This window comes from Etheostoma spectabile, chromosome 10 (assembly GCF_008692095.1).
Source record: "Etheostoma spectabile isolate EspeVRDwgs_2016 chromosome 10, UIUC_Espe_1.0, whole genome shotgun sequence".
NCBI classification, from domain to species: Eukaryota; Metazoa; Chordata; class Actinopteri; order Perciformes; family Percidae; genus Etheostoma; species Etheostoma spectabile.
Window position 1 is genome coordinate 25,455,202 of NC_045742.1, and position 27,381 is coordinate 25,482,582.

At 40.1% G+C, this 27,381-nt stretch overlaps 1 protein-coding gene and 1 long non-coding RNA gene across 5 annotated transcripts in view; one reads left to right on the forward strand and one right to left on the reverse strand.

Annotated features, from left to right (window-relative positions):
• LOC116696462 (stromal membrane-associated protein 1) overlaps positions 1–27,381 on the forward strand; it is a 226,517-nt gene that overhangs the window by 66,131 nt on the left and 133,005 nt on the right. For 3 of the 4 annotated variants that reach the window (XM_032527493.1, XM_032527489.1, XM_032527491.1), the window contains one exon: positions 3,208–3,279. The exons of the other annotated variant lie outside the window; for it this stretch is intronic. In XM_032527493.1, coding sequence (XP_032383384.1) covers positions 3,208–3,279 — 72 coding nt within the window. The remainder of the gene's footprint in view (positions 1–3,207; positions 3,280–27,381) is intronic. 4 annotated transcript variants of the gene reach the window in all.
• Positions 18,393–27,381, reverse strand: part of LOC116696477 (uncharacterized) — a 16,951-nt gene continuing 7,962 nt past the window's right edge. Inside the window, exons 2-3 of the long non-coding RNA XR_004333740.1 lie at positions 23,240–23,246; positions 18,393–18,565 (exon numbers count right to left, since the gene is read on the reverse strand). This is a non-coding gene — a long non-coding RNA (uncharacterized LOC116696477). The remainder of the gene's footprint in view (positions 18,566–23,239; positions 23,247–27,381) is intronic.

Here is a 27,381-nt window from a genome sequence, read left to right on the forward strand (position 1 = left end):
ATGCATGAAAGCCTCTCATGGTTTACAGTTAAAAATGGATTTGTGTATTCGCTAATGTTTTATTTTTTTATTTTTTACATGTTCTAACAAACAAAACGCCTTTTACTTTATGTACAAAACTATCCTTTAGTACTGATTCACATCCTTATCCAACGAGGCATGCACTAGGAGGGAGTTTTATTTTACCCAAAGTGAAAACCAAATCAATTCAACGTTCAGTCAGGTACAGAGCAATGTGTGAATGGAACTCTCTCCCAAAGACTGTCCAACAGAACACTTAAAAATCACTTAAGACATATTACTTTCAAAGAAATTTAAATATTTAATACCAAATTAGAGTTACACGGGTTTTTGTTATCTTATTTCTTAAAATTGATCTATTTGCAGTAGTGTTTTTTATTTCATTTTTTGCATTAATTGCGTTAACTGTAAGATTTAATTATGATTTGTATTTTCAAATGTTATGTATGTGTGTGTGTAATGTGATGTCATAAAGAGTATTGTCACAAGAACAGATTGAAGGACCCCAGGAAGAATAGCTTTTAGCTCATGCTGAAGCTAATGGGGTTCCAAATATAACAAACAATCTTAGAATAATAATCTGAATCTGAATATTAGCCTGTCAGTGGCAAAACAACCACTTTTGTGAGCTACACAATTGCCCTAATTACTTACATTGTAGCTTTTTATGCTGACTGCCAACTGCAGCGCTCATGATTAATACTGAACCATTGTCAAAGGCTGTTGTTCCCGTCAGTCACTTAGACACAAAAACATAGGAAAATGGGGTCCAGGCTGAAAAAAACTAAGTTACCTTTTAAGCTTAAAATATTAATACACTCAATGACTTGACACAACCAACTTTTCTACATCATTTCAGACACGTTAGTCGTAATAGTTTTGAACCACAAAAACTTGCAGTCTACTCCCAGTAGAATGTTGTTTCTTTTCCCTCACAATGTTTTTCTCAACAGGTGCAGCCTGGCTTGCAAATAGCCCTCACTGTCATTCCCTGAAGCTGCTAGTAGTGTTCATTTTAACTGTCAAATGTAACCGCGCTAATAATGACAAGCCTGGCACCTGACTGTTTTCTACATTACTCACTGCTAAAGTGTGGAGAGAGAAAAAGTGCACGATTAATTGGTTTGAATGATAATCAGAACACAAATGCAGACAGACGCAGAACCAGGAGTTTGGATTTAACTGATTTTATTCAAAGTACTCAAATGGCAAGTCCAGGTTTCCACGGGGGGAGGAAAGTCCTGGGGCCTCATGTATAAGCGTTGCGTACATATGAAAAGTTGAGTTGCACTGAATTCACGGCGATTGGTTGAATTTGTGTGAATTGTTGCGATCGCAACATCGAGAATTCCTGGAGGGACTGGCTAATAAAACCGAAAACTGATTCATATTGGTGAATCTTTATACTATGTTCTCTGCTGTAGATGAAAAACCAGGAATGTCAATCAGTTTAGGCAGAACAGAGGCCCATATCTGTACTGTTCATGTGAAAACTGTAGCCATAGTTCATTGCCCTGCCATGAAGTCCATAGAAAGAAGTTGACCCAGGCTTTCTCTGCATGACAGTTTTTTACAGTGCTGTGTTTCAGTTTTTTATTATTTCGGTCCATTAGTCTTAACAAAAAGAAAAAACACTGACCTATTGCATGCTCCCAGAAGAGTACAAGAGATGGTGACTCTAGAATAATAATACAAGCTCTCAATGGTCGTTAAGTATTGATGGGAATAAAGTATTGTTTGTGTTCTCACTGCAAATTATCATCATCATAAATAACTATGAGCAGCCAGTAGATTAATCACAATGAGAGTAGAGACAGAGGGACACACAGAGAGAAACGGACTGCTATTGTCACCATAATGGCTAGATTGTAGGCTTCAGCCTCTAAGCTAAAGCTCGTCTCTTTGGCAACTTGACAGTCAAATAGCTAAAGCCTGTTGGTAGCTGGCATCAGCAACCGCTCATTGACATATAACAAAGCAAGACAGAACCATTAACCTGGAAACACTCCATCAGCTCTCTGCACACGATAACCTGCATTGTGAAGCGCATTAAAATCACATTAAAGAATGAGATCTAATTGTTTTCAACCTGCCATGAGGTACAAATCATTACCATTAGGCCTCTTGTTTCCTCCTTTAGAATATACTAATGGTTGTCGAATGGGGATTTAATGAAGAAAAATGCCGTCTTTCCGCCTGCTTAAGCAGTGTAATATGCTAAATATGATACTACAGGACAGAGACAGAGATTCAGTTATCACTGGGATATGTGTTGCAGAATTGTCTTGCTGCACCTTTACGGTTATGTACATAAATACATTATTAAATATAATTAAAAAATATTTTAAAAAATCAAATTTTGTTTTTAATAAAAAATATTTTTTTAAATAACCCTTTTTTGGGGGGGATGGGGGGCATTTTCAGTCTTTATTTTTGACAGGACCGCTGAAGAAATGAAAGGGGAGGGAGAGGGGGGAATGACATGCAGCTCAGGGCCGCAGGCCGGAGTCAAACCTGGTTCCGCTGCGTTGAGGGGTAAACCTCTACATATGGACGGCCGCTCTACCAACTGAGCTATCTGGGCGCCAATGTTAACCTTTATGTTGTTTTGCCATCAACTATCTAAATTTAAAATAAATTTAGAAATTTTTGTTGCTTTTTTGTTGCTTTTTGACAACTTTTTGCGTCGTTTCTTTTTGACGTTTTAGTCGCTTTTTTTGATGATTTAGGCTCCCCCCCCCCACTACCACAAGTATACACCACTAACACAAACTACCTGTCAAGGCCACGACTGCAGAGATCCCACTAAATTGCCTGTGCATTGTCTGATTCATGAGTTAACATCATTACATGTTTGCTCATGAAAACAAAGGGAAATTCATACACATAAAACTCACCTCTGCAATCCTTTTGGATTATTTTATCAGGGCATTTCTCGTGATACACTTATGGCAATAAAAGAAGTGTATGACCAAGAATCCTAATTAGTTTTCTGTGCCTGATTAGCTTTTCTCACATTGTATTGTGTCATGCAGTGTTGGACTCACACTGGTCTTGGTCTAAACTCTTGGTTTTGTCTTGGTTTCGAGACACTCTGGTCTTGGTGATGACATAATGCTGGCTGTATAGCATATGCTGTTGCAAATATGCCACTTTCTTACACCATCTGTCTTATTTTCTTCACAGAAGGAGCGTGAAAAGAATAAAGAAGAGAAGAAGAAGGATGTTAATAAAGTGGAGAAACATAACAACGCAAAGGTAAAAGTGATGTGCACAGTTAATAGACTACATGTGACCTGAAAAGGTTAAAGTTGAAATCTTGAATTGGCGTCACCCATGGTTACTGTGGAATCAGCAAGGGTGGTTTAATACTAAAAAGTCCCAGAATTCTAGAGGCAGAAATTCAACAAAAGAACAACTGGTGTATCTGTTTCCAATTCCGCCAGACAAACTGTTTTAGAGAGACAGAGACTGAATGAGAAGCATAGAAGTCTAGATAGGATAGAAAGTGAACTTTCACTAAGCTTAATTTGCAGCCATATACATATTTGAATTCTCCTCAAATTTGGAGGTTAGGTTGTAAATATAAATACAAAGGATGCAAATGCAAAGAATTAAACTAAATAAGCAACTTACAAATAGGCTGATGTGCACAATGGATGTCCACATTGCCTCTGCAGTGCGGTTACAGTTTTCAATACGTCACGCAGACTGCAATAACCTAAAATATAATGCAGAGACTGACGTGCAGTTAATGTTACACTTCCGAGACAGACTGGAACACAGTGTTCTCTATGCCCTGGTGACTGACTGACAGGCTAGGGTTTTAGGGCAAGGCAACTTTATTTCTATAGCACATTTTAGCAAAAAGGGAGTTTAAAGTGCTTTACATAAAACATTAAAGAGCAATTAAAAACGGCCATGAAAATAAAACAGGCTAGAACAGAGTAAGATACAAACACAAGAATAAAAGTTACAGAGCAGTAAATTAATAATTATTTGATTTAATAGGTTGTAGGTACGGGTTTGGGAAGGATGATGCAGGTCTGAAGAGGCAAAAACTTATTTTCTGAGATCAAAGTAGTAAAAAAAGTAGTAAAAAAAACACATTTACAAGAAAGCATTCTCATGGTAGAAATACAATAGAAGAGCAACTGGTGTATCTGTAACAAACTCATTTTGTTTTAATAAGGCGTTCAATATTCATTGCAACTGCAATCTGTTTTTGTGCTGCATACTGCACAGGTAGTATTCCACACAACAGCAGGCAGAATCAAGTTGCTTACCTTGCTAAGGAGTTGGAGGTGTGCAGCCTGTTATCTGTTCCTATTGTTCCATTAATACCTGACATATTTAAAAGAGAGGAAAAATGACCCGGAGGACTAATACTTGGTGAGAAAAATGCAATGCAGTAACTGAACTTGATTCATATTTGATCAGTGCTGCCTAGTTTAACAAGCTCTGGGTTCTGATTGGCGCGCACACGCACACGCACACCACACGCACACGCACACGCACACACACACACACACACACACGTACCCCTGGAGAGGAGCAAGCACTCATTTTGGGGCGGCTGTGGCTCAGTGGTAGAGCGGTTGCCTGCCAATTGGAAGGTTGGTGGTTCAATCCCTGGCCCTGCAGTCCCATGTCGAAGTGTCCTTGGGCAAGACACTGGACCCCGAGTTGCCCCCAATGCTGCACCATCGGAGTGTAATTGTGAGTGTTTATCTGATGAGCAGGTGGCACCTTGTACGGCAGCCTGGGCCACAGTGTATGAATGTGTGTGAATGGTTCCTGTATTATGTAAGAGCACTTTGAGTAGTTAAGACTAGAAAGCACTATATAAATACAGTACATGTACTGCCAACCCTGTAAATATTGACCTCCGACAGAACAAGAGGTATCCTACAACAGTGGTTCCAAAATGGGGTCTGGGGTCCCCCAGTGGTCTTTAAGAGACTTCAAGGGGGTCCCTAGCAAATAGGAACTCTAATTCTAATTCCAACCTCAAGTGACACAATGACAGAATGTATGAGTATTTTGGCCATGGATTTCATACACTTACTTACTTACTTTAAAAACACAAGGCCTATCAGATGGGGATCTGTGTAAGTTTAGGGGTCCTTGATGTGAAAAGGTTTGAAGAGCCCTTGGTCTAGAATGTAGAAACATCATTGTAATGATTTAAAAAAGGGGGTTGCTAATCACAAACTAATTATACACATCATTATTCATATATCATATTCATGAAGGTTGAAAGCGCTCAGTAGTGGCTGAGGATTTTGTTTTTAAGACCTTGTGAATTTAGTTGTGGCCATGAAAACTAGCCTGGTGGTGCAGTAACAAGAAGAGAAGTCAAACTGAGAGCAGCCCTCTGACACTAATCATGCTCCATGTCCCATGCTGTTGAAGCCCTGCGAAGGCCAGAATGAGGACAAAGAGTAGTGCTGCTTTCTTTGCGTGTGTCAGTGTGCTGTTAATGAATGCATGATGTGTGACAACAGAGAGTTACTCCACCTCTGTGCTGCAGGGATCTTCAAGGGGAAACACCACATAAACAGTCATGTGGTTCTCAGATGCTTTAGCTTGGCTCGGTGAAGCAGTATGGATCCTTTCTCATACAAGCGTCTCAAACGTGAACTATATTTCAAAAACTATGATCCGTCCGTGGAAGTGTGTTGGATTGTGTATCTTGAACCTCCGCTCCATCAGACAAGTTAGCTGTTTCCAATGTGTCTGTAATCATTGTTTCAATATGTTGTCTTTATGTCGCTCAGTGTAATGAGTGAAGCCCTTGCTGCTGGCGGATTTAGCGCTCTTTTTTTTGGACGTAGATAGACTGTTAACGCCCTGAAGACCCTTTAGACGCCCTAAAACAACTATAACTATAAATTGTAAAATGCAATTTTGCATAACATGATTTGAAATAAATATCTGGAAATTGATTGAAAGATTTATAAAAGACGAAATCACTGCTATGTGCAGAGAAAGTTCTGATATAAATAACTAATTTGACCAGATAAATCCAGCTCAGTGTAGAAGAAAGAGCTGCATTTACTGACATGTGGAACAGAGGGTTTTCTGTGTGTGTGTGTGTGTGTGTGTGTGTGTGTGTGTGTGTGTGTGTGTGTGACCTGAGGAAACATGTAGCGGTAATTTTAGTTTTTGCTGTTAATAGGCAAATGCTTGTCTTTTAGGTTACATATGTTTTGAACATTTCATATATATATATATATATTTATATATATATATATATATATATATTATCCTGCTACAAATTTCCCACCGTGGTCAGATTCACAGAGGAGACACTTTGTCATCTCACTATGACTCTAGAGTCACTACTCGCTCCAAAGCTACCACCCTCGCTCTCTCACTTCTCCCTCACTTTATACCCTCCCCCCCCCACCACACACACACACACACACACGTGCCAGTCCACGCACACACCAGCAAACAAAAAGTATAAAAATCAGGCACTCCGTAGGCTACGGCAAAAGCTCTGCGTGTTGTCTCAACACAACCATAAAAACCTAAAGTTGTAAGGGAAAAAAGAGATGAATGAGAAGCTAGAAGTCTTCCTGAATGAACTTCGCTTTGCTTCTTATGAAGCCGAGTAAAGACAGTATGATTATTGCTTTTGAATTCTTCTAAATTTGGAGGTAAGGTTAAATTGAATACAAAGGATTTAAATGAAAAAAATTATTAATCAACATAGAAATGGGTAATGTGAATGAAAATAGCAATGTTCTTACATAGGAATGCTACTATAGTAGTAATACAATACATAAGTTTTTCAAATTGCTATACTGAAAATGCTGTCTGAAAGTAGTAAATTACCAAATTAAATGTTGTGGATCCAGAATACCGCAATTTCACCTGTGGACATTCAAGCTATGAACACATTTCCATAGCTTCAAATTTCAACTGAAAAAAGTGTATTCAACAAAGAGGTGCAGCTATCTTCTACTCGCATTTGCCATATGTACGTAGTCATAAAAGCAAAATGGAGTCTACACAAGAGGGAAACTAATTCTTCCTTTGTCGCTTCATCTGTGCCACCTGTCAGCAAGAAGAGTGCAGCAGCAGCTTAGACAGACAGACAGACCGCTATAATGTAAAAGGAAAAGCTGACCAGGGGCTGAAACGCACGTTGTAAAGCGGCAGATGGCAGCAAAACAAAACCTCTAAAAAGTTGGGTTCAAAGAGAGCATCACGGCTCTGAATAAGTCGTTGATGTATATTTGGTATATTATATTTAATGTCTCAAAAGCAATCTGCATATGATTATATCCAATTGATGAAAATGCATTACCTTCAGTCTCTTTTGTATATTGTTACCCCGTACACTTGGTAGTCAGTGCCGCCTCACAGCAGGTACGCACTTCTTTGTGGAGTGTGCATGTTCTCCCATGTTTGCGTGCTGTTTGCTCCGGGTGACACTATTAGTCTGTTATGAAGAATTGGTACTCCTATATTACGAATCAAATTATCTTAGGCAGCAAATGACAGCATGGTGATGTCATTATATAGCTTGGGCACCTCGCGTTGGGAACACCGCGGCCCATAAACCTTCCTTAAATCAGGGGGGGAAACTCAGCTGCTCTTAAGCAGGGTCCTAACCCATTGGAGCAGATTAGACTGTGGTAGTACTGGGCAGCTTCTAGGTGTGACTGTGACCAGGGCTTCCTGCTAAAGAGGGTCTTCCTCTTGGTGGAACTCCTTATTGCTGATTGCCGTCGCTGTGCTAGCGTCATCGTGTAGAGCCCGCTCAACGGTTGTGATGGTGCCTCAAATTGGAAAAATTGGGATGGGTGTTGGTCAGCCTGACTTGCAGGCAAATCTCAAATTTGCTGGAAGTTCATCAGTGTTTTCCCAGGCAATAAATATTTTTAATTCTTTAAGATTATTTTTGGGGCACTTTTTCCTTTTATTACAGATATAGGGAAACCTCTGTCTGCCAAAACTAGGTCCCCTGGGAGCAAATGGGTTTAAACATACTTACCCGTGATGAACTTAACACTTGGGCAACCTCCCCATCCATTGGAAATGAAAGAAATTGAGCCTTGTAGGCAGATGGCAATTAAATATTTCATTGTTAGGTGAGACTGTGCGGTGAGGAACACGAAGCAGGCTAGTAAGTTATTGGTTTCTCATAAATATTTTGAAACACTCAATAATGCAAAGTTACTGTTCCTAAATGCATATGGAAGAGATTTTCTTAATGATTCCTATCAGGACCGAGAATTAGACTTGGCAACAATCTGCTTAACATTGAGTCAGTACAGTGTTTGAAAAGCTTTGAGACAGTGGTTGAATCGACGCCAAAATAATAAGCCAAAAAATCAAGAACATTCATTTTCATGTTAATAAAGCCAGCATGTACTGCTGAAATACTGTTAGAATGGACTTAGATTTGGATAGTGAGTTACGAAATGAAACACTCATTAGTAGCAGAGGTGGATAGTAACAAGTACATTTACTTGAGCAGACCCCTCGCGCTACGCCAGACCCTACGCGTATCCTGATGTGCACGCTCGAAAAATGTAACTACACGTCGCAGTCACGCACGTTGCTCGACCACGGCTTGGTAGCGTGCGTTCCCCAACTAATTTCTGGTCTCTCTCGAGGTGGTTGGTAACGAGTTACATTTACTCGAGGAAGTTTTTCAAAATTATACTTCTAGGAGTTGTTTTAATTCACTTTACTTGAGTAGATTAGTGAAGAGAACTGTACTCTTACTCCGACATTAGGCTACAAGGAGCTGTTACTTTTCTTTTTACCTCTTTGGTATTTACGTGTCATTGTTTTATCCCCCCCGCGTACGCTCATTTAATGTTTTTTTGACAGAGAGAGAGACTTCTGCTAAGGCTCTACCACGGGACGTGTTTCGCCAACAATCATCGTTGGGCAGTTGATAGGATGAACTTTAATTTGCCTAAAGATGATTATTTAGAATTGTGTCTGTGTGAATGATGCTTGTGTTAAGAAATAAATCAGACGTTACTCAACAGTTACTCACTACTTGAGTAGTTTTTTCACCAAGACTTTTTTACTCTAGTAATTATTTGGATGACTACCTTTATACTTTTACTTGAGTCATTATTCTGAAGTAACAGTACTTTTACTTGAGTACAATTTTTGGCTACTCTACCACCTCTGATAGTAAAACCAATGAGATATTATCCTTTTTATCTGTTGTGTGGACTCATCTCATCAGTGCAGTTCTACTTTTCTCAATTAACTCATATTTCAGTTCTCAGAGCTGGCATTCCAACTTAAGAGATTGAATGTGTTTCTTACAATTTTTACTCTTGCAAGGTAGCGTTGCGGATTGTCATTTTCATCGGGAAAAAAACATAATATTTTCATTTTCAAGTCTTTTGTGTGTTAGATGCCTTCACCTGGTCTGCAGTAGGACGCTAGCTGTTGTCTTGACAACAGTCTGTTAGTCATTACTGCTGCAGTTGATGGCTTTGCTGCTTTCTCTATCTTTAAAGTTGCTCCTCTGCTTCTATTGAATACGTTAAATCAGTCTTCTTTCTCTTTCTTACTTCCAACCCAAGTCTGGTGATGGAACATGATTGAGATTAAAGGAACGTAGCCGGTGACAGAGGGCTGCCACTTTTTTCCCTAAAACATTAGATACATAGAAACAACATGAACAGATCGTAAATGTCCTGCAACATTTAATAGTATGTGGCGTCTTTTAGGTTAGCTAACGTTAGCCTTAGTAGTCCACACAAAAAACATGCCATACGTATAGGTAGAACTTGAACGGTTGGCTAGAAAGATTACAGCTATGGGCCGGAAGGTGCGCAAAATTACCCTTAATCTCTCAAAAGCTAAGTAGATAGAATATATAATTTTAAAGTTTTTAACCAGGAAAATCATGATAGTACCTTTTGTTGTATTTCAATCCAAACCACAATCTTTTTCCTAAACTTAACTCCTTAAACATGTGTGGTGTTACGTAAACTTAACTTCGGGCGCCGGAGTGTGCGCAGTCCTACTTTCGTCTCTTCTGGGAAGATGAAGAGACAAGGTTTGTAACAGGAGAAAAGGAATGGAGAGATTTTCCTTCTGACAGAGCGTGTTAGATTGAATTACTTCTATAATAATTATTATTATACTTCAACTTTAGGTACTAGCCTTACAATCCTCAACCGTTAGAACCCGTTTTAGCCTGTTTGATAGCTAACGTTACTAAAAAGATATTCTGTTATGTTACCTGATATAAAGTGCTCACAGCATAACCAAATCCATTGTTTTGTGTCCCATAGCTCGGTTTTGTTCTGTCTGCTTTAGCACGTTTTAGGCAGCAATCCATTTCTTCTTTCCTCGGGATCTTTCAGTAAATCATATGAATGCATCGCCGACGTGCCCATTGGAGAATCGGAGTAGAGGTTACCTTGGGTGCTAATATGGAACTTCTCTGTCAATATCTGAGAGTGAAAAACAGGGAAAGGAAGAAGACCCACAGCCACTCAGTTGAACTGCTGGTACATTACACACTGAGGTATAGTTTTTGTTAGAGTGCTTTAACACATACTCTGTTTTGGTTCCGGACCTTACACTTAACAGGTACGGTGTGAAACCTCCGTGGACCAAGGTCCAGACCAAACAGAAGACATTTGGTCCGACCAAAAGAGGTAGTCTTGGTCCGAATAAACAAACCCTATTCTGTTTTGTTTCTAGTGAAAGCATTTTTGGGATGGTTTGGACTTTTGGACTGATACAAGAAGTTTTGGCAGGCTATTGTCATGTCATTAGAGACGGTGATAACGTGAGACTCAGAGCTTGTGAGACAACAGGACGTAGGAATGTCATGTAGAGTTCTCAGTGAGCTTGCATAACTGCAGTGTGAAACCAAAACGAACCGCAACATGTCACATCTAACAAAAACATGAACCTTGGTCCAGACCTTGGTTCAGACTTTCAGGTGTGAAAAGGCCCTATTATATATGCAGAATCAAATATGTTTTCTTCCTCTGCCACCATCTGATCGTTCAAGGAGATATGAGTACATTGTCTTGTGTGAGTGTATGCATTTAAAGGAGGATTGCACAAAAAACAAGGACTTGATAATTGTGGTTTGTAATGTCATGTTAGAATCACTAAGCGCCACACAATATAATAAAGTAGCTTGATTTCTTTCAGGTATTTAATGTGCTGTATTAGACAAAAGCATACATTCCTGTCTGGTCAATACGTCTACAATTTTGAAACTGATGTTTCAGAAAATGGATCTTAGTGTGTTACAGCTCTGGATGGCCCTAATGACCATCCAGCCAGGAACCCTGTCATCTTGCCTATGTTTCTAACTAATAAAGCCGTTAAATTATCCCAAAATAATTTGAAAATAAGATGTACTACATCACGAAATATTACAGTGCTACAGCTAATTATTTTTGACATTATTGATTAGTCTGCAGGTTATTTTATGTCAGTGATTTTTTGAATTGCTTATTTTCACAGAGTCCAAAACCTCTGCTGGGATGTGACCGCTGACAGACTAGTATGAATTAAAATGCTCTTTATTGTTAGTAATAAGGAGCTTTTTCCACCAATAAGGTACAAACTGTCCTGCAGTCCCAAAATGGACAATGAAACATCAGGCATCCGGTCTCTCATGTGGGAGTTTGACTTTACCTTCGTGCCCATGGCGTCCTTGTCCAAACTGGAATCCAATAACCAATGCGCTGTAAAGACATTGGTCTTTAAAGCGTACTGTTACTGCTTACTTAAAGCTTTAGTGCGTAACTTTTAGATTTGAAGAAATGTCCGTTACATTCAAGCCATTGCAAAATGAGTTGAAACAAAGCTAATTAAGACAATCAGCTCTCCAAAACTCTCTCTGTGTTGCTCAGTATGGCTATGTTGAGAAGATTGGGTCATCCGGCGCAGAAAATCAAGTGAAGGTAATTACTGCATGGGGGGGTGCACAATCATTGAAGGCTTGTATCATGTGGACGCGCTGACAGTGTTGTTGTCATTACTTAGAATTCCTCATACTAACTATAGCTTTAAGTTACTGCTGTGTTAATGTATCCAAAGCGGGTGTAAAGAACTACATGAACATATATTTACTCCAGTGTTAGAAGAAAATCAATGTTGAAAAGAGATATTGCATTTTGTTTTAATGTCATCGAAAACAGTCCGCATAGGATTGTTTCCGATCGGTTAAAATGCATTACCTCCAGTCTCTTTGTGTATTGTTACCCCGTCTTCCTGTGTGAACACTCTAACACTTGGGTAGCTCAGATGTTAGCACTGCCGCCTCACAGTAGGTACGCTCTCCCCTTGTTTGCATCTTTGTTTGCTCTGGGTGCTCCGGTTACCTCCCACCAGTAAGAGAGGCATGCTAGGTAACTAGGACTGCAGTTGAAAATTTGTCATCTGGCTAACACTGACAGAAATGATTATTAATGGGCATTGTCCTGATAAAAAACGAAAATATTTCAGAGCTGGTACTAGCTGTGATGTCTTGGATATTGCTGCCCATTTAAAGCGGTTAAGATGGACTGATTCAGCCTTAGCCTTAATTGGTTCATACGAAATCAATCAAAGTGATTTCAATCAAAAAAATACTTAATTTAAAAGTACAATTCATTTTACATTTTTTGGGTGTAGAGATGCCATGAGTAGTACAGGTTTACCCCACTGATGCAGTCTAGACCTTGGCGGTAATGAAGGGTAATGGCCCTTGGTTTAAAGGTTCCCCAGCAGTGATATGATTGGCTCACGGAGGTTGTTGCAAAATCTGTTTGGTTTAACTAAAGAAGAGAACGTCAATACTCAGCTGACTAAAGGCTGTTTTATGGTTGTGCGTAGAATCAACGGCGTACCCCTGCAGACCCCTCTGCGTCTACGCCAGACCCTACGCCTTATCCTGACGTGCAACTACACGTCGCAGTCACGCACGTTGCTCGGCCACGGCTTGGTAGCGTTGCGTTCCACCGACTCATTTCCTGGTTCTCCTTCTCCAGAGGTGGGTAGTAACGAGTTACATTTACATGAGTAAGTTATTGAAAAAATTATACTTCTAGGAGTTGTTTTAAATCACTATACTTGAGTAGATTAGTGAAGAAGAAACTGTACTCTTACTCCGCTACATTAGGCTACAAGGAGCTTGTTACTTTTCTTTTTACCTCTTTGGTATTCTACGTGTCATTGTTTTTATCCCCCCCGCGTACGTCTCATTTTAATGTTTTGTTTTGACAGAGAGAGAGACTTCTGCTAAAGGCTCTACCACGTGACTGTGTTTCGCCAATCAATCATCGTTGGGCAGTCTTGTCACCTGACCATACTCTGTCTAGTTTTACGGTCGTAGCAAAACAAAAATGTCAGAATCAACCGTCTGGACTGAGGACACAGACGAGGAGGAACAACCCCCGCCTCATAACAAAAGCACCGTTACCTTTTAGTAAAAGTGAGAAACAGCAGCTACATCATGCGGCGTCTTCTGTGTCGACCAAAACAAACAGACTTGTCAGCATTCAAAAACTTAACATCTAACTTGAGGAAACATGTAGCGGTAATTTTAGTTTTTGCTGTTAATAGGCAAATGCTTGTCTTTTAGGTTACATATGTTTTGAACATTTCATATATATATATATATATATATATATATATATATATATATATATATATATCCTGCTACAAATTTCCCACCGTGGTCAGAATTCACAGAGGAGACACTTTGTCATCTCACTATGACTCTAGAGTCACTACTCGCTCCAAAGCTAACCACCATCGCTCTCTCACTTCTCCCTCACTTTATCACCCACTCCCCCCCCACACACACACACACACACACACACACACACGTGCCAGCTCCACGCACACACCAGCAAACAAAAAGTATAAACATCAGGCCACTCACGTAGGCTACGGCAAAAGCTCTGCGTTGATTCTCAACACAACCATAAAACCTAAAGTTGTAAGGGAAAAAAGAGATGAATGAGAAGCATAGAAGTCTTCCTGAATGAACTTCTGCTTTGCTTCTTATGAAGCCGAGTAAAAGACAGTATGATTATTTGACTTTTGAATTCTTCTTAAATTTGGAGGTAAGGTTTAAAAATATGAATACAAAGGATTTAAATGAAAAAAAATTATTAATCAACATAGAAATGGGTTAATGTGAATGAAAATAGACAATGTTCTTACATAGGAATGCTACTATAGTAGTAATACAATACATAAGTCTTTTCAAATTGCTATACTGAAAATGCTGTTCTGAAAGTATGTAAATTACCAAATTAAATGTTAGTGGATCCAGAATACCGCAATTTCACCTGTGGACATTCAAAGCTATGAACACATTTCCATAGCTTCAAATTTCAACTGAAAAAAGTGTAATTCAACAAATGAGGTGCAGCTTAATCTTCTACTCGCATTTGCCATATGTACTGTAGTCATAAAAGCAAAATGGAGTCTACACAAGAGGGAAACTAATTTCCTTCCTTTGTCGCTTCATCTGTGCCACCTGTCAGCAAGAAGAGTGCAGCAGCAGCTTAGACTCAGACAGACAGACCGCTATAATGTAAAAGGAAAAGCTGACCAGGGGCTGAAACGCACTGTTGTAAAGCGGCAGATGCTGCAGCAAAACAAAACCTCCCCTAAACACGTTGGGTTCAAAGAAGAGCATCACGGCTCTGAATAAGTCGTTGATGATATATTTGGTATATTATATTTTAATGTCATCAAAAGCAATCTGCATATGATTATATCCAATTGATGAAAATGCATTACCTTCAGTCTCTTTGTATATTGTTACCCCGTAACACTTGGTAGCTCAGTGCCGCCTCACAGCAGGTACGCACTTCTTTGTGGAGTGTGCATGTTCTCCCCATGTTTGCGTGCTTGTTTGCTCCGGGTGACACTATTAGTCTGTTTTTATGAAGAATTGGTACTCCTATATTTACGAATCAAATTAATCTTAGGCAGCAAATGACAGCCATGGTGATGTCATTATATAGCTTGGGCACCTCGCGTTGGGAACACCGCGGCTACCATAAACCTTCCTTAAATCAGGGTGGGGAAACTCAGCTGCTCTTAAGCAGGGTCCTTAACCCCATTGGAGCAGATCAGACTGTGGTAGTACTGGGCAGCTTCTAGGTGTGACTGTGACCAGGGCTTTCCTGCTAAAGAGGGTCTTCCTCTTGGTGAAACTCCTTATTGCTGATTGCCGTCGCTGTGCTAGCGTCATCGTGTAGAGCCCGCCTCAACGGTTGTGATTGGTGCCTCAAATTGGAAAAATTGGGAATGGGCTGTTGGTCAGCCTGACTTGCAGAGCAAATCTCAAATTTGCTGGAAGTTCATCAGTGTTTTCCCAGGCAATAACTAATTTTTTAATTCTTTAAAGATTATTTTTGGGGCACTTTTTTCCTTTTATTACAGATATAGGGAAACCTCTGTCTGCCAAAACTAGGTCCCCTGGGAGCAAATGGGTTTAAACATTACTTACCTCTGTGATGAACTTAACACTTGGGCAACCTCCCCATCCATTGGAAATGAAAGAAATTGAGCCTTGTAGGCAGATGGCAATTAAATATTTCATTGTAAGGTGAGACTTGTGCGTTGAGGAACACGAAGCACTGGCTAGTAAGTTACTTGGTTTCTCCATAAATATTTTGAAACACTCAATAATGCAAAGTTACTGTTCCTAAATGCATATGGAAGAGATTTTCTTAATGATTCCCTATCAGGACCGAGAATTAGACTTGGCAACAATCTGCTATACATTGAGTCAGTACAGTGTTTGAAAAGCTTTGAGACAGTGGTTGAATCGACGCCAAAATAATAAGCCAAAAAATCATGAGACACATTCATTTTCATGTTAATTAAAGCCAGCATGTACTGCTGAAATACTGTTAGAATGGACTTAGATTTGAGATAGTGAGTTACGAAATGAAACACTCATTAGTAGCAGAGGTGGATAGTAACAAGTTACATTTACTTGAGCAGACCCCTCTGCGTCTACGCCAGACCCTACGCCGTATCCTGATGTGCAACGCTCGAAAAATGTAACTACACGTCGCAGTCACGCACGTTGCTCGACCACGGCTTGGTAGCGTTGCGTTCCCCCAACTAATTTCCTGGTTCTCCTTCTCCAGAGGTGGTTGGTAACGAGTTACATTTACTCGAGTAAGTTTTTCAAAAAATTATACTTCTAGGAGTTGTTTTAATTCACTTTACTTGAGTAGATTAGTGAAGAAGAAACTGTACTCTTACTCCGCTACATTAGGCTACAAGGAGCTTGTTACTTTTCTTTTTACCTCTTTGGTATTTTACGTGTCATTGTTTTTATCCCCCCCGCGTACGTCTCATTTTAATGTTTTATTTTGACAGAGAGAGAGACTTCTGCTAAAGGCTCTACCACGTGACTGTGTTTCGCCAATCAATCATCGTTGGGCAGTTGATAGGATGAACTTTAATTTGCCTAAAGATGATTATTTAGAATTTGTGTCTGTGTGAATGATGCTTGTGTTAAGAAATAAATCAGACGTTACTCAACAGTTACTCACTACTTGAGTAGTTTTTTCACCAAGCACTTTTTTACTCTAGTAATTATTTGGATGACTACCTTTTACTTTTACTTGAGTCATATTATTCTGAAGTAACAGTACTTTTACTTGAGTACAATTTTTGGCTACTCTACCCACCTCTGATTAGTAAACCAATGAGATATTATCCTTTTTATCATTGTTGTGTGGACTCATCTCATTCAGTGCAGTTCTATTCATTTTCTCAATTAACTCATATTTTCAGTTCTCAGAGCTTGGCATTCCAACTTAAGAGATTGAATGTGTTTCTTACAATTTTTACTCTTGCAAGGTAGCGTTGCTGGATTGTCATTTTCATCGGGAAAAAAACATAATATTTTCATTTTCAAGTCTTTTGTTGTTAGATGCCTTCACCTGGTCTGCAGTAGGACGCTAGCTGTTGTCTTGACAACAGTCTGTTAGATCCATTACTGCTGCAGTTGATGGCTTTGCTGCTTTCTCTATCCTTTAAAGTTTGCTCCTCTGTCTTCTATTGAATACGTCTAAACTCAGTCTTCTTTCTCTCTTCTTTACTTCCAACCCAAAGTCTGGTGATGGAACATGATTGAAGATTAAAGGAACGTAGTCAGGTGACAGAGGGCTGCCACTTTTTTCCCTAAAACATTAGTACATAGAAACAACATGAACAGATCGTAAATGTCCTGCAACATTTTAATTAGTATGTGGCGTCTTTTAGGTTAGCTAACGTTAGCCTTAGTAGTCCACACAAAAAACATGCCATACTGTATAGGTAGAACTTGAACGGTTGGGGCTAGAAAGATATACAGCTATGGCCGGAAGGTGCGCAAAATTACCCTTAATCTCTCAAAAGCTAAGGTAATAGAATAATATAATTTTAAAGTTTTTAACCAGGAAATTCATGATAGTACCTTTTGTTGTATTTCAATCCAAACCACAATCTTTTTCCTAAACTTAACTCCTTAAACATTGTGTGGTGTTACGTAAACTTAACTTCGGGCGCCGGAGTTGTAGCAGCAGTCCTACTTTTCTGTCTTCTTCTGGAGAAGATGAAGAGACAAGGTTTGTAACAGGAGAACAGGAATGGAGAGATATTTCCTTCTTGACAGAGCTGTGTAGATTGAATTATTACTTTATGTTATCATAATTATTATTATTACTTCAACTTTAGGTACTAGCCTTACAATCCTCAACCGTTAGAAACCGTTTTAGCCTGTTTGATAGCTAACGTTACATAAATAAGATATTTCTGTTATGTTACCTGATATAAAGTGCTCACAGCATAACCAAAATCCATTGTTTTTGTGCTCCCATAGCTCGGTTTTGTTCTGTCTGCTTCTAGCACGTTTTATGGCAGCAATCCATTTACTTCTTTCCTCGGGATCTTTCAGTAAATCATATGAAATGCATCGCAGACGTGCCCATTGGAGAATCGGAGTAGAGTTTACCTTGGGTGCTAATATGGAACTTCTCTGTCAATATCTGAGAGTGAAAAACAGAGGAAAAGGAAGAAAGACTCCACAGCCACTCAGTTGACCTGCTGGTACATTACACACTGAGGTATATGTTTTTGTTAGAGTGCTTTAACACATACCTTGTTTGGTTCCGGACCTTAACACTTAACAGGTAACAGGTGTGAAACCTCCCGTGGACCAAGGTCCAGACCAAACAGACGACATTTGGTCCGACCAAAAGAGGTAGTCTTGGTCCGAATCAAACATAACCCTATTCTGTTTTGTTTCTAGTGAAAGCATTTTTGGGATGGTTTGGACTTTTGGACTGAATACAAGAAGTTTTGGCAGGCTATTGTCATGTCATTAGAGAAGCGTAGAGTAACGTGAGACTCAGCTCACCTGTGTGATGACAACAGGACGTAGGAATGTCATGTAGAGTTCTTCAGTGAGCTTGCATAACTGCAGTGTGAAACCAAACGAACCGCATCACATGTATACTATCTAACAAAAACATGAACCTTGGTCCAGACCTTGGTTCAGACTTTCAGGTGTGAAAAGGCCCTTATAATATATGCAAGAATCAAAATATAGTTTTCTTCCTCTGCACCATCTGATCGTTTCAAGGAGATATGAGTACATTTCGTGTGTGTGTGTGTGTGTGTGTGTGTGTGTGTGTGTGTGTGTGTGTGTGTGTGTGTGTGTGTGTGTGTGTGTGTGTGTGTGTGTGTGTGTGTGTGTGAGAGAGAGTGATACTCTTTAGTCCAGGTGTATGCTGACAAGCTGAAAACATCTTTCTCCTTGCATTCTTATCACTCATGTTCCTTTTCTTTCTGCTTGTCTCGCCCTCTCTCCTCCTGTTCTCACCCTTCAGTCTGCTGTGTGTTTTTTTTACCGCTCTAGGAAACAAAAACGTACTGTACAATCACGAAACATCTCTAGCACCCCTTTCATCTGTGCATGCAGATAATATAATGTACATATCTGCGAGGAGATACTGGATGGAGCAGTCCCGGCATTGATCAGCAACATATTTCATTTCCTTTTGCATCCCTTCGTTTCCTTTCTTTCTCAAATAGGTTGACACAAACAGCACTTGGGCTTTTCTTTGCTCTTATTAAAATTCAACAAGTGTAAAATACTGTGAATGCACCAGCTACTAAACAAATTTCACAATAAGTCTAAGGGAGGCTACAATCAATATGGACTTTTCTAGGATGGGTTGTTGGATTGCAGCTGCAGAGAGAGAGAGAAGAGAGAAGAGAGTGAGAGAGAGATGATGGAGAAGAGGAACGGGGAGGGAGTGCGATGAGAGAGCGAGAGAGAGAGAGAGGAGAGGAGGAGAGAGAGGAGAGAGAATGAGAGAGGAGAGAGAGAGGAGAGGAGGAGAGAGAGAGAGAGAGAGAGAGAGAGTAGAAGTAGATTGTGCTGATCTTCTATATGGATACATCTGTCATTTTTTTGCGAGAGAAACAAACAATTTAAGGAATTTTAATGTTTCTCACAGTTTTTTTGTTCATATTGGTCCATTGAAACCTTGAGATTGTGATGATTAAAGATAATGATACGTGCATTCTGTATGGCTTTTAAGTCTGATGTAATTTAAATGTCTTCATGTTAGCGATTCCTGCACACAGACATTGCAGTATTTAGTAAAGTTAGTAAATATCTATCTATTGATAGTCATGTAGTTGGAGGACTCACAAGAGACATTAAAAATGCAATGGTCTAACTTTTAGCCCACAGGATATGTCGAGCTGGAGCCTATCATCAATGCGACCAGAATCATCTTTTTCCTTTGTTGGATCCTTCCCACCTGGTTGGAGCCCATATCTTTTTTACCTCCAATCCCCAAGTTTGGAACACAGTGTTTCTGCTCTGGAAATATTTCTGCCTGAAATATTAATGACAGCTTATGGTGTCTAGGTTAATGTCAAGTTGACATAACAAAAATATCTCAAACAATGCTAACTTTGTTGTCTGGATGCCAGCCGACCTTAGTCCCGTCCACAACATTTGATGTCTGGAAGTCCGGTCTGGACTTGATCCGTTGTGGAACAACGATGCTCAAACCAGAGCTGTTTGGACCAATGAAATTGTCAGGGCGGGCTTTATACGATGATGGACAGATGATCAACAGTAACTTAATCAACCACGTCACCATAGAGCGCTTGGGTTGAATTTGTTTACAGCAAAGATGGCTGCCACTGGTGAATTGAGCTGTGTAGATTCCGTCATCGCATCCGTTATAGAAGATATCGACAGCGCATTAATTTTAAAAGAGGAACAGAACCGAGATCAAGGCATTTGTTGATGGGAAAGATGTTTTGCCGTCCTTTCTACTCCGTTGCTATGATTGGTTGTAGGTCTGTCCAATTGAATCCAGAGACATTTTCTTTCCTGGTTTGGTTGAAACACGCCCCATAATCACAGCCCAATGGAGCAGAATCCGACTCATATTCTGGCTAGAATCTAAGTATGACGACGTCAGACTAAGTGTCATAATTTACCGAATGACACTTAATGACAACAGTCATTAAAATTGCAAAAGACTCCTTCATGTTCATGACAGGTGTTATGTCATAGTTATAAAAGCGTCATGTCAGTCTTCAGATACAGTGTTACTCAAATTTGCCTCAAGGGGCTTTACAATCTTTAAAGCAGACAGCATCCTCTGTCCTTAGACCCTCCATTCTCCCTTCCTTTTACTTTGTATATAGCAATAATAAAATATGTAAGCAATGGAAAAAGAAATACTGTTGATGTAGGACTTAGTTGGCTCTGGCATAGAAGACTTCATTCAGAAAATAATTTAAGTATTTATTTCCCTGCAGTTTCTGCATCAGTGTTGGTGGGGGGGGGTGTTTGTTGTTTTAATTGGCCGGCCATTTCTGTTTTGATTACAACTTAGTTTTGATGCAAACTGGATAATTGAGTTGTAAAATGTAGCTCTGTACTGTTGTGTGTTATTTGAGGACAAAGGAATACTGTTCTGTGATTGGAATAGTGATTTCAGTCAAACTATTACTGACATAAAACTGAAGGAGTTGATGAAAGGGTTTCTAAGGGGGATTTCACAACTGAGTCCGGACCATGGTTCATGTTTTTGCATGTTTTGGTTTCACACTGGCGTTATGCAAGCGCACTAAAGATCTATACTTGACAAAACTATGTCCTGTCGTCATCCCATACGTGAGCTGCTGGTTTGTAGACAGGCTTCCTCGTCCTCGCATATCCTGTCTCTGTGTGGGAGTTTTTTTCAACTGACTGCTGCTCTCCCCTGCTACCATGGTGGCTCTTTTTGTTCTGTTGCAATGTTGAGAAGCAAGACACGAGAAGTTTCTTTCTGCAGCATTTATTCAGAAACAAACAGAAACCTACATTTTACATTTACTACCACTTAACAATTAAACTGCTGTTGTGCTCTCATCCCTGAAAGCCAACAGCTGTCTGCTCTGACCGCATTCACCGTCACACACTCTCTCATGTAGTCTACACACTGAGCACTGAGCTGTTCGTTGAAGGACTTTCCCCAGTCTTATAACTCGATGATAGTCTGCCGGAGCTTCCTGTAATTGCTCTGAAAGTTCAAACCATCCAAAAAATGATTTCATACTATAAACGAACCGGACCATGGTTCAGTTTGATCCGGACCGAGACGTCCTCTTTTGGTTGGACCTGTCATTTTGGTTCAGATCAGATTGAAAAGTCCGAAGGTCCGGACCAAACAAGGTGTGGAAAACTAGGTGTGAAAGCCCCCTTAGAGTCAAGTAAGACGCCTTTGAAACCAAAAGGTCACAGGTTCTGTCTTGCACGTGTTTTGTTTATTACCTGCCCTGCCTGCTGTAAAGATTAATCAATTAATCGATTAGTTTTACGTTAATCACCAACTATTTAGATAATCAATTAATTGGTCTGAGTAATGATTTATGCCTCTTAAATGTAAATATTTTCTAGTTTCTTCACTCCTCTGTGGGCTTGGGTAAACACTGATTAACATTACACAAATTTCTAAGATTTTAGAACTGACAACTTCTCAATTAATTGAGAAAATAATCAATATTAATCAACAATGAAAATAATTGTTATTTGATGCCCTAACCATTTCTTTGTAGAAGGTCATGAACCTGAGCTTGTTTATTCTTCCATGGATGTTTTTACATTGCATGAACAGCTGAATGCCTCAAAACCAAACATGAAAAGATCTAGCTCTTTACTTGAGTGTGATAAACACTACATTTCTTCACTAATGTAAAAGTACTGTTAACTTCTTTAAAGTACTTTTGGTCACATCTTCTTGGTACATTATTCAGTGAAAATTAAATTCACTCATCTCATTTGAGTATGGTCTGCCTTATTTTTCTGTTTTCTGTGGATCCATACAGCATGCTTTAGATGAGTTAAACTGAATAACATTAAGAAAGCCTAGATGCTGTTTTGAATGCTGACTTCTTGGATTTACTGAATCTTAAACTTTTACTATTGCTAATGAGACCATGTTAGACACACAGAACAGTGGGCTATGCAGTTATACTAATCAGCATGCTGCAGAACTAGATGGCACATTGCTCTTAGGAAGGCTATATTTGCTCAAACGTGTTGATTCTATAATTGATGCTGTCTTCTTTACTTCTCTAACCAAGCATTCTGAAGTGTAGATTTTCCCCTAGTGTACCATAATACAGGTGTTCAGACAGATGTTAGGCGGTGTGTTCCTTCACGGCATGTCAGTCCAGTCTGATAGTGATTGGCCCAATCCCAAAGTCTAGACTCACAGACTTTGGTGCGCGTTCTCGCGAAATTCACAAGGGCTTAGGGTTGTCCCAATGCCAAATTACAAAGGGCGTGAGGGTACACACTTACCGAGCCCTTTCTGTGAGTCTGCATCGATGCAGACGTCACCAAAGGGAATTACCCACAGTTCAAAGCGTTGTGACTTTTACTGCGGAGACCATGGGGAAGTCCTGAAATTACAAAGGTAAACAACAGCACGAAACACGACCATGGAACAGAACAGACCTGTGGTCCAGCTTGTAAAACAAAAGTTTGACAAAATTTGGAATCAGGCAGACGTCTCCTGTGCTTTGGCCGTGTGGAAAGCAACAAAGTTAAAATGAAAATTCCCAATCGGCAAGTGTCAGCAACAGCTTTGTAATTAAACATCACCAAGGTAACATTTGATCTTGTGAAGTGCTGTCCCAATCTCATGTATACCTATCTGAACTCATGTGGCCTCACACATTCACTCACTTAGCACCTGAGATCAATTAAGTTTGTGGGTCTTTAGTCCTTAATCCTCAGGACTCACTTTGAGATTGGGCCATTGAAACCTTCCCTCAGCATACCAGCCCCCTTACATTGGTTTGACTTGTGCATTAAACGAAAACAGTGACAAAGACCAAAGGGGAGTCATAGTTCTAGACAGGTAGAGACATCTCAGGTCATGTCACGTGAAGGTGAGATGTAACTGAATTAATGTTGAGACGGTGAGGAATAAGAAAGCTGCTTGAGCTTGAGTCCAAGTCAAGTCTCTTGAGGTTATATGGCGGGTTGTATCACCTGCTACATTCTATACATGCTGCTTGTCTATTTCTTGCCTGTATTTCTTGCCTGTATTTCTTGCCTTGTATTTCTTGCCTGTATTTCTTGCCTTGTATTTTTTCCCTTGTATTTCTTTCGTGCTTACTTGTTTGTGTGTTATTGTTTTGTTTTTTGTTTTTTGCTGTTGTAACGACAGAATTTCCCCGTCGTGGGATAAATAAAGTATGATCTAATCTAATCTAGAACATTGCAGGGCTATATTTAATAACTATATAATATTTAATCTAGTGAACAACAGTCAGATTTGACCTCCCTAGGTCGTAGCTAAAGCATGAAGCAAGCTAACGTTAGATGGTTATTGGTGAGCTAAACATGTTTGCTTACCTATCAGGGTGGATTTTAGGTGCCTAATAAAATGTAATGTGGTTGAGCCAGAATCCTTTATCTTGATACCACATATTTTGCATTCAGTGACTCTTTTGTTTGGGGCTTGTTGTCTGAGGTTTTGAAAGCCAAAGCATCCGATGAATGGCACAGCAGTTGCCGGTTGGGTTTGTTGTCCACTCTCATGTGTGGCAGTGCGCAGTATATATGTTAGCCTACCTTTTACTTGTTACGTAGGTAGGTTATAGGTTACGCAGGGAGGGGAATCACAATCATCTCATCAGATATTTCCTTAAAATAAAGATTTTCCACGAGTCAAGTCTGAAGTCTTTTAATGACGAGTCAATGTGTGTGCCACTCAAGTCCCCATCTCCGGTACTTCCTAGTGTTGGGCGGTATGACCAAAGTTTTGTATTAAATCACAGTATTTTCTTTCTTTTTCATTCCTGGGCCTTTGTATAGGTTTTGAATGGCTTATTCTACTGTCAGTAGTACATAGAACATACCAGATTACGGTGTACTATTGTGTGTTATTTGAGGACAAGGGAATAATGTTCTGTAATTGGAATAGTGATTTCAGTCAAACTATTACTGACATAAAACTGACGTAGATGGTGAAAGGGTTTCTTAGGGGCTTTCACAACTCAAATAAAGACAGTCAATCAAAAGTCGGGCCTCTGATAGCGGCCAGGTGCGTGGTCAACACGGACAAATAAAGGCCGGCCTCAAATTAAGGCCGGGGAAAAAAATAGTGTGCATAATCTCCTAAGTGTCTTCACTAATGTGCATTCAAGTTTTCATTACCGTGATGTAAAAGTGGGGGACTGAACGTAGCTCTGCTTACAGCTTGCTTCTGTGCTGTTGGATTGTATAGTAGTTTAGCAAAGATATTTTGGCCCTGGAAGGACATATCTTAAATCAGTGTTTTAATCATTGCCCTGAAGCAGTCTTTCTTGAGTGTCTGCTGCGGGACCATAAGTGGATTGTTATTGTGTTCATAACGTCGCTCAGTCACTTCCTTGAGGTGACAGAGCGACGTTAGCAAGACCGGCAACAACGGGCTAAATTCTGTCTGATTTTTAGAAATAGCAGACGGCTCCTCTCTTGGGCACACGTTTTTCTGGTGTATCTCCTGTCTCTCTTTCTTTATCCTAAACCTTTCTTTTCTGTTCTTGAATGACTAGTAGTGACTGGAGCCTCTACCAGCTTAAAGGAATATTTTACCGTTGGAAAGAGGATTACATCTTTAAATTGGGTCACTTATGTTGTAGAAATATACATTTTTATTGTCATCTCAGCCATATATACAAAACAATGTTTCATTGTGGCTCAAGTGGTGTTACACATTTAAAAACATTATATACAATGACATTATATAAAAACAACATACGGAACAGGCTTCATTTAGTGCACACACATTATAGGCTCTGTAAAGTTCAGCTGATGCATTGTTAGCATTAGCGCTTGGTGGGCTGTAAACACCGAGTATAAACACAGCCGTGAATTTGCGTGGAATGTAGAATGGTCGACATTTAACAGTCACAAACTCCACCAGTGGTTAGCAGTAGTTAGATAAAAGCACCCCATTTCTGCACCAGTCTGTGTCCGTGTTAACACAGCCCACCTCCACGAGTCTTACCCGGCAGAGCAGCATCTGCTGGGAAGGCTAGCAGGCCTGGTAGCTGGATAGCGGAGTCCGGTACACTGTTGTTTAGCCACGTTTCCACAAAAACAAAAACATAGCAGTCTCTAAACTCACGTTGGGAGTTTTGCTGCAGTTGGATGTAGTCCAGTTTGTTGTTTAATGATAGGAGACTTGCAAGCAGGATGGATTGGACAGGTGGCCGTCTAGCGTTAGCTTTCCACCTAGCTGGTGGAAAACTCCTGCCCTTGTCGATGTCCCCCTACTCGGCTAGCGGCATCGGGCGACACCGCTGGCTGAGGTGCTTGTCTCCGTAGCAGGCAAAGCTTGCGTAGGGTGTTGAGAATTCTGTCTGTAATAAAGTTTTTTTTATACATAGGTAATTTAAATACACATAATTGTAAAAGTTTGCTTCTCAAAAGAGAGAGCTCTAGCTTAGCTCCAAGATGGCTGACACTCGGCTTGCTTTGGGTAAAGAGTCCAACCCCCTATGGGCAGGTTGAAAACATGCAGAATTAGCTGGCTCGTAGTCCACAGCCGCTGGGCAATAATGCGATCGGAGGCTGTATTCCGCTACAGTTAAAATAAAAAAATAAAAATTGGGATTTAGAACTGTTACATTGTTGAAATCAACAATCGAGTTTATTCACTGTTTAAATAAATTAAGGCAACTCCATGTTTTCCCCAGAAGCCCCAATATGAAAAAATAAAAATGAGCTTGTTGCGTTATCACTGATAGAGGTAGAGATGGAGCCAGGGCAGGAATGTGTTTCTATCTTGGAAATTCCAACAGCCTTTCACATTAAAGAAAGAACATCAAGAAGGAAATATAACAGTGCAGTGCAACCTCTGCTTGCAGCTACCAACCTCCTTACAGCGTCTAAATTACTCCACCTCCAACCTGAAGCATCTTAAAGGAAGTCATTTTTTTAATTAGCCAAGGGTAGTCATCTGCTGTAGTTTTACTGGTCACCTTGCTATTTTATAGTTGGATCAGGTAGCTACCTGCTTAGTTGAAGTTAACTTTACATTCTCTTGCTAGCCCCAGTGCCGTTGAAACACTGACTAGCCCTGTTTGACATGCTAGCTAACGTTAGCTAAAATTAGCTTCTGATGGCAAGACTGCAGTTAGATTTTTGCAGTAGGCTTTGCAGTTCGGGACTACAAATATAAATATATATCTGTTTGTTCATGTACACATTCAGCCAGTTGGAACAGAAGAACACACCAGGATAGGCATGTTTAGTAAGCAGTATTCAGGGCTGCCAACTTTTCCCAAAACCTTGCAGTGAGATTTGGGGGGGCAACCCATATTTTGCCTCGTACAAAGCAATTTCTTTGGCTCAGCCACACGCCCACCCCCGTTCTCACGCTGAAGTGCGCAAATTTAGAAGATGGAGTTTTTAAATTAGATCTGGTGTTGAGCCAATCTGATCGCCTAGTGGCTTCAGAGACTGGTAGGGGGTTCAAGAGGCTCATGTCGGTGTGGTAGAATTGTCGCAAACTAGAATCATTTTTGCACGTAGCCATCCCAGGTGCATTTCCCCGCTTCATGTATGAGCTCTGAGCATCACAGACCCGTCCGGCGGCGCTTCAAGGTAGGAGCTGAGTATCACAGACCGTCGCCGCTTCGTGTCCACTCTCTCTGTAACATAGAGGTAGCAGCACGGTGGGAGCGTGAAAACTCATTTTCATGTTAGTGGCCGCTCTGGGGGGGGGGCAGTGACAAGTTGATCCGTCCTAGTCCTCCGATTAACGCTCACGTACAGCCGCCCACTCTAACTTTGTCAGAACCATAAATGGGCCTCTGCCG